We start from the raw sequence: 16463 nt of genomic DNA, 5'->3' as shown, positions 1-16463 counted from the left end.
TTTTTCAACTTTTCTATCTGTTTTCATCTCATCATCGTACCCAACATATATACACATAGATATATCACTACTATGAGCCTACCACGACGTGTCCCCTGGGCTTCCAGTCAAGACCTCAAACAACTCAATGACCTCTTGTTTGCACCTTCGGCAGATACGGACTCTCGTAGACGAGCTCTGTCTCGGGTGAGCTCTTACCTTCTTCTACCTACATCCAGTGAGTGGGTTCATGGTTCTAACTTACAGTTGAGCATATACATATCTTCTCCGAATTGTCCCGTATTCATCTTGCTCACCCACGATCTAGTCTCCGCTTCGTTCTTACCTGCCAAGTCTTCAGAGGAACGTCAAACAGCGAGGATGGCATGTGGGATGGCCGTTGTCAGATTCATAAATGGTTTGGTGGATCCACTTCAAACAGGTGAATCTCACTTTACCTGTCCTTATTGTGTCCTCCATCCTCATTTTCAACAGCTATTAATGTCACAGAGCAGTGAACAAGACAAGCTGACATGACAAGGAATGATGGCACAACCCATTTCACATCTCGCTGCAACCCTACAAATCCCTCAATCTCTCATCACACTGCGTCATCGATGCACTCACGAAGACCTCCCTCCTTACCCTATGCTACTCCAAGCGGTCTATACCGCCATTCAATACCTTCATCAACATTCTTTCCTCCCTCTCGTCAGTGCCGCCGTCAACACCGAAAACGTCAAAATACGGAAAAGTCAAGAATCCATCCAACGCTGGAAGAGGGTGATGAAGATTCGTCTAAGGGAAAGGGTAGAAGGTGAGGATAATGAGACTGGAAAACAAATGAGAGAAATCAGGGAGGATATGACTTGCGATCTTGAAGATATCGCTGAAGCTCTTTGCGGAGCTGACGGATTGGTACCTACTACCCAAAAGTGAGTTTCTGTAATCTTTGCAGCTCAATTTGAGAGTCTGTGACTGATCTATTAGAAATCGACCACTGATGAGTGATCAACAACCCACCAAAGCTTCTTTGATGATTTGGCAGGATCTACTGGCCTATCTTCAATGGAATCATTGGTCTGGATTCATAGAAGTCCTTTCCAAGGAGATTCTATATCATGTCATCCCGCGAAAGGGTGAGAAGACCCAAGATGATTCGTTCAGATGGTCTCTGGCTGTATGGCTGCTTTATATGTGGAAAGGGTCAGATGAAATGGGTGTCAAGTTGGAAGAAGAGGAGAAGGCAATTTTGACAAAAACTTTACTGCAATCTCTTATAATACCAGACACTGTGTAAGTCCTTTGCTTCTCAGAACCTACGTCGAGCTCATAAGTCAGGCTGAGAAACCTGTGCGAAGGTATAACTAGTGTAGATCCAATTTTCGCCAAATCATACAACAATCTGAAAGATTTACTACCGGAAGAAGAAACACATTTGGTAGGATTAGAAGCTCCAGAAGAAAAGACAGTCATTCCTTTGGAAAAGTGGCAACAGGTCTTGGAAGAAATGGAAGAGAAGCTCAATAACTTGAACAAGGTAAGCTCATATTGACGGTCATTGGAGTAAGCTCATCTGGAAGAACGGGAAGGCTCGAAAACGTAAAAGAAGTACCAAGATCAAGAAAGATGAAGTTAGAGGATGGCATCGTTTGAATCACGAAGAATGGACGGATTGTCCTATAGCCGTTTAGAGTAGAGCATAGAGGCCTTAAATGTTCTCATGTCCTCCTCGGCCGTCGGAGATGAGGTGGTTCGTAAGATACGAGAAAAATGACGATACGGTATTGATCGTCCTTTTCCTATGACGGCCTTGTCGATCGTCGAACTCACTTACATTCCATCCCCTCTCTCATCTCCTCACATCGTCCATACCTCGGGGTTCTCGTTTCCTCTCACTCTCCCTGTATATAACCCGCAATAATATCACTCTCAAGATGTATAACCCTAATCGTCCTCTCGGCCATACCTCTCACCCTCCAACTCTCCCACCTCGTCCTCCAAAACTACTTTTCGACTTACCTATCCCACAGGCGACAATCGACAAGTATAAACATACCAAACTTCCTCATGCTCCTTTTCATCCCTATCATACCTCAAGTCGAAGGACACAAAAGTCTTTTAGACAGGCAACTACTCACAAGCCACAGCAGGGATGTTCCCCACTTGACGCTGGAGTGGAAGGCATCATGGGAACTCAAGTCGAAAGTCTTCGCCCTGTATCACATCCAATCAAAGAGTCACACATACACGACGCATTGCCTTCTCGTCCAAACCCGATAATTCGAAATCCTGATCATCCTCAGCCACCCTCTTCCAACCCAGTTCCCAGGGGGCCGACTCTTCCACCTCGTTCCAAAGTCACCCACACTGTCAGCCCGTACTCGACAATCCCTGATTCCTCCATCTACACATCACAACCTCCCAACCTACTCAGCGCCCGAGTCCGAGCTCAAATCCGAGCATCTCCCAATCCACCCGCATACGAGCAAGCCGTCCCGTATCAGCCTCCCAACGCTCCTGCTTCAAGTGTCCCAGCAGCACCACGCTCTCGGGATTCTGTAGGATCTAGAAGAACTCGTCGATACACCAATCTCAATGTCATTGCGCCAGAGAATGCACATAACGTAGGTTCCCCCAATTATGGACTCAACATCGAAGGACGATTCCGACATCAGACGCCGACGCAGATTGGTTCACAATTGATTCTGTTTCCTTCTGACTCTCCTCAACTTGCTTCAGGTCTCTCGTCTGTAGCTTCAGTACATGGCCCGACTGCGCTTCCAACAGTGATTGTGTCATCCGATGAAGGTCCGTCCACCTCCATTCCGGTCACTCATCAGTCCGAGAGGGCTTTGATGGCGGTTCCCCAGTCCATTCATCCTGCTCAGACTGAGCTTTCTCCAATCAAGACGGAAACATGTCACCGTACTCAAATTGAAAAAGAGTCGATCTCAAACGAAACCACTTCGACTTATAGCGATGTTCCATATTGGCTCGAATCTTTCATTCATGCTCTGACCACAATGGCACTTCATCTTGTCGATCACCTTGCTATCATCCTCGCTGCCTTCTTACTCATTATCCTAGGCTTTTTTCACGTCATCATCTCTTCTCTCCTTCTCATTGTAGCGATGTTCTTAGATATTGCCTCATTTCTTCTCGTGGGCATGTTCAATATTCTCACTTGTCACTTCTCTTCCACACTGTATACTTTCACTCCTTCGTTCATCAGACACGCTTGGGGATTCTCTAGTAAATCTACTTGGGCGTCTACATGTGTGGCAAGAATCAGTGAAGCACCTTATCAAGAACATGAGTGGGGTAGAGATCCGAGGAAACAATGGAGGGACTTGGCACATGGTATCAGAAAAGGAAGGCGGGGAGACGCAGAGATGGGCCACCGGCATGATGAGGAGAGGAAGGGGAATCTGACGCAAAGCGGATCCTCGACCTGTATATCAAACGGAAAGGGAAACTTTGAAACACATCAAAAATCTTGTGAATCTTGCCCCGAGGGCCAGCGACACAGTGCATTAGAGAACGCTTCGCACGAAACTGAGGGATACGGCCGAATGGGGAGAATAAACGGAGATGTGGAACAGCAGAGGCAGGGAGAAATAACAGGATCACTCCCAATCACAACAACTTCGGCCGCTTGCGTAGACGACACACCTCTGACACCCTCTTTCTCTGACTCTTCGAGCTTACAAGTCGAAATCAGTCCACATGTCCATTTCTCCAGACCAGAGGCGACCAATCTAATCACGCATTCGCCACTCTTTCCTATCACAACGAGAAGACCCACTCCTTTCGTTCGAAACGCCACACCACCTGCTCGATACCCCACTCCCCCACCCCCTGCCCCTGCTCCTATGTCTTCCGCACACATGATACTCCCCTCTGACATCCCCCACTGTGACGGTCGGACCTCTGCGGGTGTCAAGACGGAGTACGGATTTTTAAATGCGAAACACCAACAACACAGCATTCCAAGTGTCCCGATGAAGGGAATGGATATGACACACAGGTCGGTAGATATGAAAGATGTGAGAGATATAGTCCGGACGGAGTGTGGTCCTCTTAGATTGCGCTGAGATGGAATAGGTATAAGAGATGTCGTTTCTTGTTGTGATTTGTTGCTTGACAAATTCGATGCAGTTGGCGGAAGATGAGGTGATCCGACGCGTCTGACGAGCCTGACGAGCCTTTGATCGAATGACCCTTGTGACGTTTGGTCTTGATTTTGCTCCGTCTTTGGGTTGTTGTGTGAAATGATATAAATTCCTCTGACTGGCTGATCTGTTTATCTCATCATATTTGTTTTCTTGACTACGACTTGTAGGTCCCCGAAGATAATTAACAAAGTATTCGACACTCACTCAGATCAGATCATATATCACAGACGATCCAAGTTGATACGCTAACCAGTTTGAATCGTTTGTTAACATGTCTTGGCCTGAAGGGAGTTCCAGCTGGCAAATGCCATCGAACTCCGAGTTCAGTCCGATACCTCCTAGTAAGTTTTAGTTGCCCCTTTGATCCAACCTTTCAGACCCTTCTCACACTCAGGCACTCAGATTTTGAAACTAATCTTCAGCTCCTGGACTGACGGAAAATTCACTTTCAACACCTATCAACCCTCGTCCATCCACATGGTTCTCTATCACGTTGAGTAAATATCCAAACAACCCACCTACCCTCTTGACTCTACTAGGGAAAGATCACCTTAATTCTCCCCTCACAATCCCAATTCATCACCAATCAGTAGAATTAACATTGGTTGAAAAAGACTCGTTTGAGATTTTGACCAATGTGAGAAAAGCAAATATAACTTCCACCTCTTTGAACCCTTTTGGTATATGGACAAGGGGCAGTACAGTTAATAAGGGTTTTGGATATGTCAAGATTTCAGTGGATAATGTGAGAGTTGATGAAAAATATTATGAAGAAGAAGAAGAAGGAGGTGATGATGATGATGATGATGATGATGATGATGATGAAGAGGAATATGGACCAAATGTTTCTCATGTGACAAGTGTTACACTTTCTTTTCCTGAGTTTGTATTGAATCAAGAACAAAATCAAACTTCCACATCAAAATTGAAAACAAGAACAAAAGGTAAAGATAAAGGTAAAGGTAAAGCTCAAACTAACACTTCATCTACTAAACAGAAACAACCTAAAAAATTTAGACAATCTTCTTCAACCTCAACATACTACCCCAATCAACAAGAACAAGAACAAGAAGAAGAAGAAGACGAAGATCCAACAACAACATTATCTAATCTTTTCTCTTCTACAAGTTTGACAAATCATTATAATCTCAACCCTTCACCACTTTTACAACATTTAGATTACTTCTTATCTCAAGACAAAGAACATAAAATGCAAATTCCATGGTTTACAAATATACAAGAAGATCCAAATGGTACTACTATATATCTATCAGCACCTGAATCTGAAATAATTTTCAAAGGTGATTTACAAGTTCAATGTACTTTGATAGATCAAACTGAAGTTTGGAGGGATGGAAGAGGTTTGATTAAATTTTTACCAATGGCAATTTTTGAAAGAGATTCTATGAGAGTTTGTGAGTTCAAATCATTTTTTTTCCCCATCAATTTTAAACAATGGATAAAATAAATCTCTATCATGTCAAGTAAAGTTTCATGGAATATCTGATTATTGTTTGTCATATTGAGAGTCAAGAAATTAAACCTGATTTGAATTTGAAGACTGATAAAAATAGCCATAGCAGATACCGACTTTTCACCAAGGGAAGACGATTATGAATAAATGGTCTCCAACTCTTTTTAACCTTCTTGATTTCTTCTTATACTCGTTGATCAGGCAACGGATCATTAGGTATGGATTGAGTTCACCCTAGTCGGACGGGTGGGGAAACATGTATGTGTATATCTCTGATCATCATCATCGGTCAGGTCTGGGTATGGTAAACAAGTGGTGAGCATGGACTAAACATTTACAAAGTTCATAGGAATGCATACCTTACAAACATGAATTGAGATCATGAAATCTCGATGATATTGATGAGTAAGGAACGATAAGTAATGAATCATTCATAACAAATGAAGATGATTTGCATACAAAATCACGAGATGGACCCAATCACGATTCTCTCGTCTGTCCTCCTGTAGATCGTTTCTTCTCATATTTCTTGATCCAGGGATGTACCAACACTTCACTCAGAGGAAGACGATCTTCAGGGTTGTATCTGAGCAACTTGGCTATCAGCTTTATCTCTGACATTGATCAATCCCATGACCCTCCATGCAAAACTTCCAATCCACTCTTGTTCTTACGAGAGCAGAATGTCGTAGGGAACATTATCGTCGGATAAAAATGTTGATCTCCCCTCAGTATGGCAACTACGAAGAAACGGATTTCTGTATGATGACAAGGCGGAACGAGAATCTCACACGTTTGATCAAATCGGCCGCTTCTGTAGAAACGAATTCTGGGATGTGTAAATCCACATTTCTGATTCTTTTATATGTAGCTGGTCATGAGTGGGTGTTTTAACAATTTGATCGGAAACGTACCCGTGTTACCAGCTAAATCCTGGATGTCAGTCTTGTATGCTGCATCGCCGATAAAGATACAGAGTGTAAGAATAAAGGGGATATTGACGATGAAAGTGTGAAGGACAATGAGAGAAGACGAAGAGGGGGGAAGGGGAGGGGTTGGCAGTGATGAGAGAAGAAAAATAGAAGGAGAAGACGAGACAGGACAAGGAGAGGACCAAGCAGGGGCGGTAGAAGCGGAGAATGCAGAAGAAGACCAAAGTGGAGACAGGGCGAGATAGGGTGAAGAGAAGTGAAGAGAAAATGGCAAATCATACGACAAAGAAGAGAGATTACTCACTTCAAAAGGAGGACTCCCCACCAAAAACTCATAACATAAAACACCTAAAGCCCATAAATCAACCTTGGCATTATGTTCTTTCCCCTCTACCATCTCTGGAGGTAAATAATCTAACGTCCCACATAAAGTTTGACGACGATCGCTAGGTGCGTGCTGTTTGTCAGTTCATGGATCCTTTTTTGTCATATTCTAAATCGCGTATAGAAATGAGTTGAACATTAAATTTTGCTCCTCATGTTGGAAAGCAAAGGCACAACAATGGTAGATTGAGACATGCGGGAAGAGATGCAAGAGACGAAAAGGAAAAAAAAAACAACCCACCACACTCCAACCGAAATCACCTATCTTGAGTTCACCTCGCAATCCGATAAGTAAATTTTCAGGTTTAATATCTCTATGAATGACGTGTTTTTTATGTAGGTATGACAATGCGTCCGCCATTTGTGCAATATACTTTTTATCAGTTACATTCATCACATACGTCGCTCCACTCCCGTGTATATCACAAACACCGATACGCCTTCTGGGGTCATGCACAACATGTGCGTGCGTGAGATTTGGATACGAGGGAAGAGAGAGAAAGGAGTATTGAAAATGACTCGAAGAGTAAAGAAGAGAAGGTGTGTAAAAGGAATGTACCCAACACAACTAGGTAAACATGAGGAGATAATGTCATCATGTTGAGATGGTCGAAGACGGAGTAGACGAAACCACTCACTCGGGAACTACGTTTCTCATCAAATTTCCCATATTTAGCCAATTGTTTATACAACTCCCCTTTAGCAGCAAATTCCAAAACCAAAAAGATTCTTTTCGAATCATGAAAATAACCATATAATCTTAAAATATTAGGATGTCTGTTGACCTCAGCTGGGGTATCTGACGAAGGTCCTCTTGCAGCTGAAAGACTTACCTTAAATTCTGTTGAATCTCAATTTCCCTCCTGACTTGTTTCTCAACTTTACCTTGAACAATCTCACTTTTATGTAGACATTTCAAAGCTACTATGAAATGTGGTGCTGCTCTTGTTCTAGCTAAATAAACTCTACCGAATTTCCCTTTACCTAATGGACGTCCGATTGCGAAAGCGGGTAATGTTAAAGGTATACTTCCACTGAAATCATCAATCCTCATTCTATTAAAACGAATCCATGTCGAAATAGGATTACTTGAAAGGGTATTGACTTACCCTTGAGAACCACTATCCATTTCTAAAATCTTTGCGGATTCGCCAGTCACTTCTTCTTTATCAACTTCATCAATTTCCAAACCACCATCATATCTCCCAATTCCTCCGTTCTTCAACCCCGCACTACCTGTGAGTGTTTGTACGTTGATATTCGTCATGGTAGTAGTTGATATACCTGATATACCGGTCATACGAGTAGAAGTAGAATGTGCAGGTCCATGTAATCCATGAGCTGTATGTAAAACTTTAGGAGATCCATTCGTATGTTTAGAAGTTGATTGTCTTTGTGATGAAGTCGGAATCACGTTGATACCTGCTAATTTTAAAAGAGGTTCTCGAGCTGAGGAATTGTATGTTGTGTTCAATGTGGACAGACCGGTATTGGGTGGTCTAACGAGTGAAGGGTTCATATATTTTTTCATCACTGGTGGTAGACGGTTAGAGTTGGATGAAACGGATATTGAAGAGGATGTCGGGGGTTTGGAAGTTGGAGAAGGAGGGTGAAGGGAGAGGTTTGACATTAGAGAGTTGAGTGGTTGTGACATGGTGGTATTGTTTTTTCGATATTCGATGGGAGTGTTCGTAGCTGTGTATACCAGTAGACTAGTAGACTTTGTATGGCACAAAGTTATATGTTGTATGGGTATATGTATGGGGGCTGAGTAAGGGAAGTAGGAAAAAGCAGTCGCGACAAACATCGAGCTGTTACGTAATCCAAAGCAAATCTCGGTGTGCACCGTGGGAAAGTAATGCGATAGGAGAAGAAGAATGTTGCCACCTGTTCACTCTCCTATATCCTCACCATTCACGCCATACAACACCCCCCTATATACACACACACATTCCACACCAACATGGCTAGAGATATCCAAAAGGTAGTAATGGATGGTAAGTCCTCATCACGACACACCTTCAATCTATCCCATCCTATCGAGACACACAAAGCTCACCATTCAGTCGCATTCTTCGCAGCATCTCAAGTAGCTCTATTCTACGCATTACGATATATAGTCTCATCCATCGATCCTTCCCCATCCACAACAAAATCTCGTAAAAAATCAAAATCTGTTTTATCTCAAACAGGTTTATCTCAATCTCAATTGGATTCCCTAGATTTGGACGAATACGAATCTACCATAGCTGGTGAAATCATTCCACCTTCTTCTATAGACGTTTCTTTCGAATCTATAGGTGGATTAGATGAGATTATTTCAAGTTTGAGAGAAACTGTTATTTATCCATTAACGTTTCCAGAGTTGTTTGAGAGTAAGAATAGATTGTTGAGTGCACCTAAAGGAGTCTTGTTATATGGTCATCCTGGTTGTGGGAAGACAATGTTGGCGAAAGCTTTAGCGAAGGAAAGTGGAGCTACTTTTATAAATCTACCTATATCGAGTTTGTGAGTCATACTCTACTATCCTTCTATTCTTTCTCATCAGTCTTGGATTGTCTGTTTCTCATCGTCTACTCACTTTAGAATACTTAGGTCAAATCGCTCTGTACTCTCCTTCTGACTTGGGCAAGGCATCATAATCCAAAGTGTTGAGGAGTGTGCTTGGCTGACATGAAGAACGAACAAATGGTTTGGAGAATCAAATAAATTGGTAGCTGGTTTATTCTCTTTAGCCAGGAAAGTTCAACCCAGTATCGTGAGTCGCTCACTTCGATTATGCCCTGTCCAGGACCTATCTAAGACGTCGTCTATTGTCAGAGCTTCTGTTGGACACCCCCTTCGGACCAACGCTGACCTCCAGATCTTCATAGACGAGATCGACTCTTTATTCCGAGAACGTTCTGCCGGAGATCACGAAGTCACAGCTATGATGAAAGCAGAGTTCATGACGTGTGTTTCTTCTCCTCTTTCCCCCATTCCCCTACCGCTTTGCCACAAATCAGCTGAATTACAGTTTGTGGGATGGTCTCACCACCGGTGCAGACACTCGTATTTTAGTCCTAGGAGCCACAAATAGACCAAATGAGTGAGTTGCTCTACCTCGTCAACTTCTTAATCTGATGGTCAGCATCGATCCTGCTATTCTGAGAAGAATGCCAAAACGGTTTCCTATCAGATTACCAAATTTCGACCAGAGAGTAAACATCCTTACTTTGGTATGTTTTTTTCGCCCCTCCAGCTAGATGTATTTCGTCTCATCTGTTTCACAGAGAGAATACCTCTTGTCGGTGTACGAGAGAGATGCCATCCTTTGCGACTCGACGGAGATGTCTATGACCCTGCTTTGTATGAAGAACACCAAAGGCTGATTGTAGATGTTGGCACACACAAAACTTTCATCAGACTTCTCAATACAAGCCCTTGCCCGAAGGACCGATGGTTTATCAGGAAGTGATCTGAGAGAGACATGTAGGAATGCCGCTATGGTTCCTGTGAGAGAGGTAATGAGGGATAAAGGGAGTAGAGGGAAGGAAGGTTTGCAAGCTGCTCGTGATGAGGTGGGCTGTGTTCTGCTACTTCCCGTCCTTTTCTCTCCCTTTCGACCTTGCTCTAGTCTGGGAGCGTGTCACTTGTATCCTCGTTGTCCCGGGTATCTCGGCCGTTGATACGCAGGGCTTTCATCTCCGTCCATTGACACTGGACGATTTCACACCCCACGACTCTCATGCTTATTCTCACGTTGAACCCAGTCGACGGGGCAACGTACCTGGGTCATATGGAGAGTCACTGGATTGATGTTATGTATGCATCTAGATGTAGTAAATGTTGTTCGGGTGCAGTACCAGAAGTGTGGGTGATCGACGTCACGTGATAAATTACATCACATTCCATAAGTAACAACAGAGACGTCTATCTTTCCCCCTCTCTTTCTCTATCTCTTCCCCAGATCAAGAACCCACTCTTCATGTAAGAGTAACCTAGTCCTTCCTTGACAACTGTATATTCCCTTTAAAGCGACCATAATTGTGTAATCCAACCCAGCTCACCATGTCATCGAACACAGTCCCTTCTACACCTACAACCCGTCGTACTTATCCTAATCTCGGTACACCACCCATAACACCTGTTCATAACCCTTCTTCAACTTCTATAGATTATCTATCCATCTCTCCACATAATCATCATCATCATCATCCTTCTTATCCTGAATCACCTCATTCACCACGTCATTCCCCACTACCATCTCCATTAGATCTTCGACCTCCTCCTCCTCCTCGCTTTTCTCTCGGTCATCCAGGTCGTCGTAAATCGAAATGGTCCCCACCTAAAATGTTCCGAACAACTCGAAGAACTCTCCTTTTACTCTCTTTTCTCCTCATTGTGATTTTTCTCTTTCGATATAATCCAAAAATAGAAGGAGGTTTAAGAGTTGGTCATTTAAAATGGGCAAGATGGTTTTATCCACAAGAAAAAGAAGGAATATGTCAATTCGTTTCACCTGTCGAAGCTTATCATAGAGATTTACAAAGATTAAAATTATTGAATATCAAATATTCTTATCATCCTTTTTATACAAACGATTCTCAATATCCACCTCTATCTCATCCATCTCCTAATCATCTCAGATCCGACAGAGATAAAGATGGAAAAGAAGATTATGTAGAGTATGAAAAACAAAATCATAAATCACATTCACATTCACATTCACATCATTTATATTCCTCAACAGGACATTTATTAATCTCAACAAAATCTTCTCATCCTATACCTCTCCTTTTGACTCTGGGGGAAAAAAGATGGGAAGAATTACTTTCACGTCAATCAAGAACATTAGGTGAATCAGTTAGAGAATATACAAGGAGATATGGTCGTTTACCACCTAAAGGTTATGATTTATGGTGGGAATTTTCAATGTTGAATGAATTGGTTTTACCCGATGAATACGATAGGATTAATTTAGATTTAGCACCTTTTTTCGCTTTACCTAAAAAAGAATTTAAGAGGAGAATGGAATTGGTCGAAGAAATGAAAGAAACTTTTACTTTGGTCATTGAAGATGGACGTGTGGGGATCGAGGTGGGTTATGATTTTTCTTTTCTATGTCTCCCTCTCTCCGCTCCTCCGCTCCTCCGCTCCTCCCCGTCTCCTTGTGTGTCTCTCTCATTCTCATACTGTTTCCCTCTATATATACATACGAAACACCCACTCACACACGCATATCTTCAGTGGATTGATTACTGAGTTCAGATAAAAGATCCCGGTGGATTAGAATGGGGAGGTACTTTACCGAGAGCCAATGATGCCGCTTCGTCAGTAGACTTCTCTCTGAGCTAAAATTGGGCTTCACCTCATGTGACAGATTGATTTCCTCCTTCTCCAGATATCTACCTGATCTACGAGCCACTTTCAGTATATTCGATCAACCGCAAATATATCTTTCTTGGGCTAGGAGAGGTTCTTTAGTTGATCTGGGATTACGGGGAGAACGTGAGTTCAATGTCCTTAGCTGTTCCACCCGTCTCTTACATCACCTTTCTATACGTTCCTCTCTTTTGTTCTTGCCCCATTGAGGTACTGCCAACTTGTCTCCCTTTTTCCTATAACGATACTCTTGTCTCCGTTGAGCCACGTCGGTCCACTCACTATTCCTCACCGAACCCATCTTATCTCTTGAAGCTCGGATTGTTACCACCAGTAGTTAGCTTCTGAGGAAAGGTGCTTGGTCAAACACACGAACGCCCACTGACCCCAGTCACAACCCACTTGCACGAAACCGACGATGCCAAAGTCCGCCTTTCGAGGAGTTGCGACCCCGACAGTAACTTTCGACGTAATATGACTTTTCAAGAAGGTCGTTCGTTGATTTATGATAGTCTAGAAGCTGGTGATTTTTGTCAAAGTCAGTTCACCTTGTTTCGCTTCTTTAATACCATTTATTCATCCGCCTCGATGCTCTTCAAACAAGTTCAGCTCGTTTTTAATATCCTAACTCGTGTACTCACTCGTCACGTTGCTCCATTACCGAGTTCACCTCATTTGCCTCATCTTTACTGCGTCTATCAACTAGCTCCACATGTTCACATCCCTGGTCATGTCAAAATCTTCCCCGACCCGTTTCGCTGCGATACACACCCCGAAAACATCCACTGACATATCAGACCCCTATCTCATACCTCTTCACGGACTTACAATCGAAACCCACGATAGGGATTCACATCCTCGACCTCATACCCAGCTCTTACCTCTTTTCAGCCTGGCAAAGACATCGATCAAGTGAGATTTCCTTTCCTTCTAGTTTTTCCTCCCCAATTTCCTTCTGAAGCTGCAAGGACTGCAAGTACACGCTGATTTGTCTTGTCACTCTCTTCAGACATAGGGGTGGGACAGAGGGGAATAGGCTTTGCTACAGAGCTGATTTACAGCTCTGATATCTTGATCACACCACTGGATCAGTTCCACAGTGATAAAGGGCCGGATCCGAAGTGGGAAGATAAGAAAAGTGCAAAGCTCGCTTGGGTATGTCATTCCTCTTGCTTGTTATGTCTCATCCTTTTGTCATATTGGAGTAGGTTTCTGGCACGTAGTCTTTGACTTGCCTTTCAACATCGCAGCTTCTGCATCTGCTATCACTACTCGTCGTCTATCATCGCGTCTTCTGCATCTGTCACGGTGACTCGCCTCCACCGTCGCATGTTCTGCGTCTGCTACAAAGATTGACCCGCAGAGAGGCAGCCCGACGGGAATATCAATGATGACCACCGATGTCCCTTGGAGAAACTCTCATCGTATACGTCTACACCATTTCGCTAATAACCAATCCCTATCTCCTATCACTTACCTCGTCCCTGATTTAGGTCTAGACGAACATCACCAACACCACCATCATCATCGTGAACAAGGTACGGGTTTGGAGTTGGGATCTAAATTCGAAACATCCCTTACCAACACTAGCACAGATTTCTTCTTTGATATGAAATTAGCCGGTGAACCTATCCAATGCTCAGAAGAAGACGGTACTTGCGAAGATATGAAGTCAGCTCCTCCTTCCCCTGTCTGTAGTCGAGCTGACGTTATAGGAGAGAAATCGATTGGGCGGGATACCAAAGTCCAGAGGAATTGAATGATCATAAATTTTTGTTAGACATAGATGGGAATGGATGGAGGTGAGTTGTTCTTCCCATGTTCTCGACCACAACATATCTTTATTCCTTCCTTATTCTCAAAGTTGTTCGTTATGTCGATTTCATTGAGTCGTGAGGTCAGGAGGGATAGAGCTAATGTCAGTGGACGTTTCAGACGGTTCGTCCAGTCCCACCGCATAAACCCTACCTCCAACCTTAACCTTACAATATCGAACTATTGTCGTTGTCAAGCTGAACTTTGAGGTTGATGAGCACAAATTCGGTAGTCATCAAGACTGGTATTTTTACAGAATGGTTTCAACCTCATTTAATACCGTTTGTTCTTTTTCTTTACGCATATACAAAAGCTTGCTGAAAGTCAGTTGGTTCATGTACATTCCGTCAAAATTAGATTTTTCCGATTTGATGGATATCATGTCTTTGTTAGTATTTCATTCTTCTTTTTCCACTTCTACTTTGCCCCTTCTACTTTTTCCATATCCATCGTCCCTCTTTGATGTCTCATACTCTCGACAGCCCGAATCCCGTTCTCGTCCTACCTCCATCAATCAGTATGGTACCCCTCATTGACAATTAGTTTTCGTGGTTCTCCCCAACATCCAGAACTGGCATTTGACGAGACTGCAAAAGCTTTAGCTCGGAATGGAGTGAGTAAACTTGGTTTTTTGGATTCTCCATCCCTCGTACACCTCCAGCACACAAAACTTGTTATCATATACATGAAGTGATTTACCAGTCCTACGCTCATACTCGAGTCGACTTGGCCCTCATAAAGGCAATGAATGGTGTTATGAGGTTTTGAATAAAGAGGGATAAGCTGATAAGAAGCAATGTTTCGTTCAACGTATGTTCCGATCACAAGATCTGGAAGCTTATATGATGCGACTCTTCTTGGAATATGCTGTGAGTGATTGTGGATTATCTTACTTCGCACACACTTCACATTTCTCTGCGCATCTCTGAATGTCTCTTGATCCGCATTGTTTTCAAAGATACTCCCCGTCTTTCTCTTCTAAGAGCACCTCCTTCGTCCCATATCGAAATGATGTCTCTCTATCTTCATCGACCTGGGAATGTCTGTTACCAACTTCGGTTATCTTGAGATATCTCTTCACTCTTTCATTCTGGGGAAATATCAAATGAGTGATACATGAATCAACATGGCTGATGTGTAGCGATTAGCAGCGGACGAAGATGTGGATATGGTATGTCTTAGTCTTCCCCACCTGCTACCCTCCCCTGCGGTCCCTGCTCCCTCCCATTCAGCCCGCCCGTCGTGCAAATCCACACTGTCCGAAGATCCCTCATACTCGTCGATCACATCTACACCTCATCTCCCCCCTTTCAGGCTGGTCGGGTGTCGTTCCCCTCTCCTCTACCTATTCATCATTTCAATACACTCTGTCTCATTAACGCAAATGAGTAATCCCTGACCTTTATCTCATCCCCCAGTCACTCATTTACGTCCTTGAGATGGCTCTGAACGAGATGTACAAGTGTCATCAGTATGCCAGGTTATACCAATCTGACACGCAGGACTTTCACTACGACCCTTCAGATGAGCACGAGTTGGAGATGGCTGAAATCAGGGAAGAGATGGAGATGGAGATGGAGCAGAATCGAGATCTCATCGAGGGAGCGGGAGAAGAACAAGGAGAGAAAGAGGCAGGTTCTTTCTTACCTGATTCAGAAGGGTTGGAGTTGTCGAATCTCGGTTTGGTGGATGAAGATGTGAACCGGGTGGATTGGGAAGAGTTGAGGGTGTGAAATGGGTGGTTACATGGTACTGGTGGTGGTGGTGGTGGTGGTTGGGAGTTGTTGTATCAGGTTTTTTTTTTGGAAGTTTAGATATGATTTTGGGGTTTTTGAATTTGGTTGTATTGGGTATGAGGGAAGTATGCATATCACCATGGTGCATAATTACGATGGTGCATGGTGCACCTACTCGCCTCTCTTTACCATAACGTACCCCCAACACCCACTCCCGCCACTCCACTTCTCACATAGGTATGTAGTGACCCTTGACTACTCTGTGTCTTGACCGATATCCATGTACTGGTTGACTATCCCTGCTTCACTCCACCCTCGTCCTCTCATTCTACTGTTCCTCCCTCACTCTCCTCCCCCTCACCCAGTACCCACCCAATGGTCGAACCTTACCACCCCCACCCGCGGGGTAAAGTGGGGGAACCGCTCAACCGCTCGGACCCGGATCCTTTGTCCCCAATTTGAATCTCAATCTCCTATTCAGCTCGGGCCTTCTTCCTCTTCTCTCCTCTATCACTCTCTCACTCTTACCCTCTACCCTCTACCTCTACCTTCACTCTTACCCCCCTACTCTACTATCCCATCCTCATTAGCATCTCTAGGA

General features: G+C 43.6%; 6 protein-coding genes across 6 annotated transcripts; 5 read left to right on the top strand and 1 right to left on the bottom strand.

The window, feature by feature from the left end:
* Positions 1-72: 72 nt before the first annotated feature.
* Positions 73-1673, top strand: TREMEDRAFT_59622 (uncharacterized protein; the record flags this gene model as incomplete). The annotated part of the gene is made up of 6 exons (XM_007001692.1): positions 73-186; positions 247-421; positions 521-914; positions 970-1275; positions 1321-1519; positions 1563-1673. The coding sequence occupies 6 exons, from the start codon at positions 73-75 to the stop codon at positions 1671-1673; spliced, it is 1299 nt and encodes a 432-aa protein (XP_007001754.1).
* A 495-nt stretch (positions 1674-2168) lies between these two features.
* On the top strand, positions 2169-4076 carry TREMEDRAFT_59621 (uncharacterized protein; the record flags this gene model as incomplete). Its single annotated transcript, XM_007001691.1, has 1 exon — positions 2169-4076. One exon carries the CDS (start codon positions 2169-2171, stop codon positions 4074-4076), a length of 1908 nt encoding a protein of 635 aa, XP_007001753.1.
* A 352-nt stretch (positions 4077-4428) lies between these two features.
* On the top strand, positions 4429-5683 carry TREMEDRAFT_59620 (uncharacterized protein; the record flags this gene model as incomplete). Its single annotated transcript, XM_007001690.1, has 3 exons — positions 4429-4498; positions 4580-5572; positions 5643-5683. 3 exons carry the CDS (start codon positions 4429-4431, stop codon positions 5681-5683), a joined length of 1104 nt encoding a protein of 367 aa, XP_007001752.1.
* A 428-nt stretch (positions 5684-6111) lies between these two features.
* TREMEDRAFT_67370 (uncharacterized protein) lies at positions 6112-8601 on the bottom strand (the record flags this gene model as incomplete). Its single annotated transcript, XM_007001888.1, has 8 exons — positions 6112-6225; positions 6423-6502; positions 6546-6564; positions 6868-7020; positions 7189-7320; positions 7586-7724; positions 7781-7981; positions 8057-8601. The coding sequence occupies 8 exons, from the start codon at positions 8599-8601 to the stop codon at positions 6112-6114; spliced, it is 1383 nt and encodes a 460-aa protein (XP_007001950.1).
* Positions 8602-8910: 309 nt separating this feature from the next.
* TREMEDRAFT_59618 (uncharacterized protein) lies at positions 8911-10745 on the top strand (the record flags this gene model as incomplete). The annotated part of the gene is made up of 8 exons (XM_007001689.1): positions 8911-8944; positions 9014-9455; positions 9627-9705; positions 9811-9899; positions 9964-10035; positions 10078-10165; positions 10325-10507; positions 10623-10745. The coding sequence occupies 8 exons, from the start codon at positions 8911-8913 to the stop codon at positions 10743-10745; spliced, it is 1110 nt and encodes a 369-aa protein (XP_007001751.1).
* A 151-nt stretch (positions 10746-10896) lies between these two features.
* On the top strand, positions 10897-16010 carry TREMEDRAFT_42362 (uncharacterized protein). Its single transcript, XM_007000961.1, has 15 exons — positions 10897-12026; positions 12198-12259; positions 12310-12437; positions 12703-12849; positions 13109-13223; positions 13373-13466; positions 13675-13982; positions 14027-14113; positions 14235-14249; positions 14336-14407; positions 14455-14514; positions 14670-14739; positions 14921-14995; positions 15268-15297; positions 15629-16010. The coding sequence occupies exons 1-15, from the start codon at positions 10998-11000 to the stop codon at positions 15857-15859; spliced, it is 2523 nt and encodes an 840-aa protein (XP_007001023.1). The 5' UTR covers positions 10897-10997; the 3' UTR covers positions 15860-16010.
* The last annotated feature ends 453 nt before the right edge of the window (positions 16011-16463 follow it).

Source organism: Tremella mesenterica, assembly GCF_000271645.1.
Source record: "Tremella mesenterica DSM 1558 unplaced genomic scaffold TREMEscaffold_1, whole genome shotgun sequence".
Classification (NCBI taxonomy): domain Eukaryota; kingdom Fungi; phylum Basidiomycota; class Tremellomycetes; order Tremellales; family Tremellaceae; genus Tremella; species Tremella mesenterica.
Note: the sequence above shows the minus strand (reverse complement) of the source record. Positions and strands in the feature narration are given on the sequence as shown.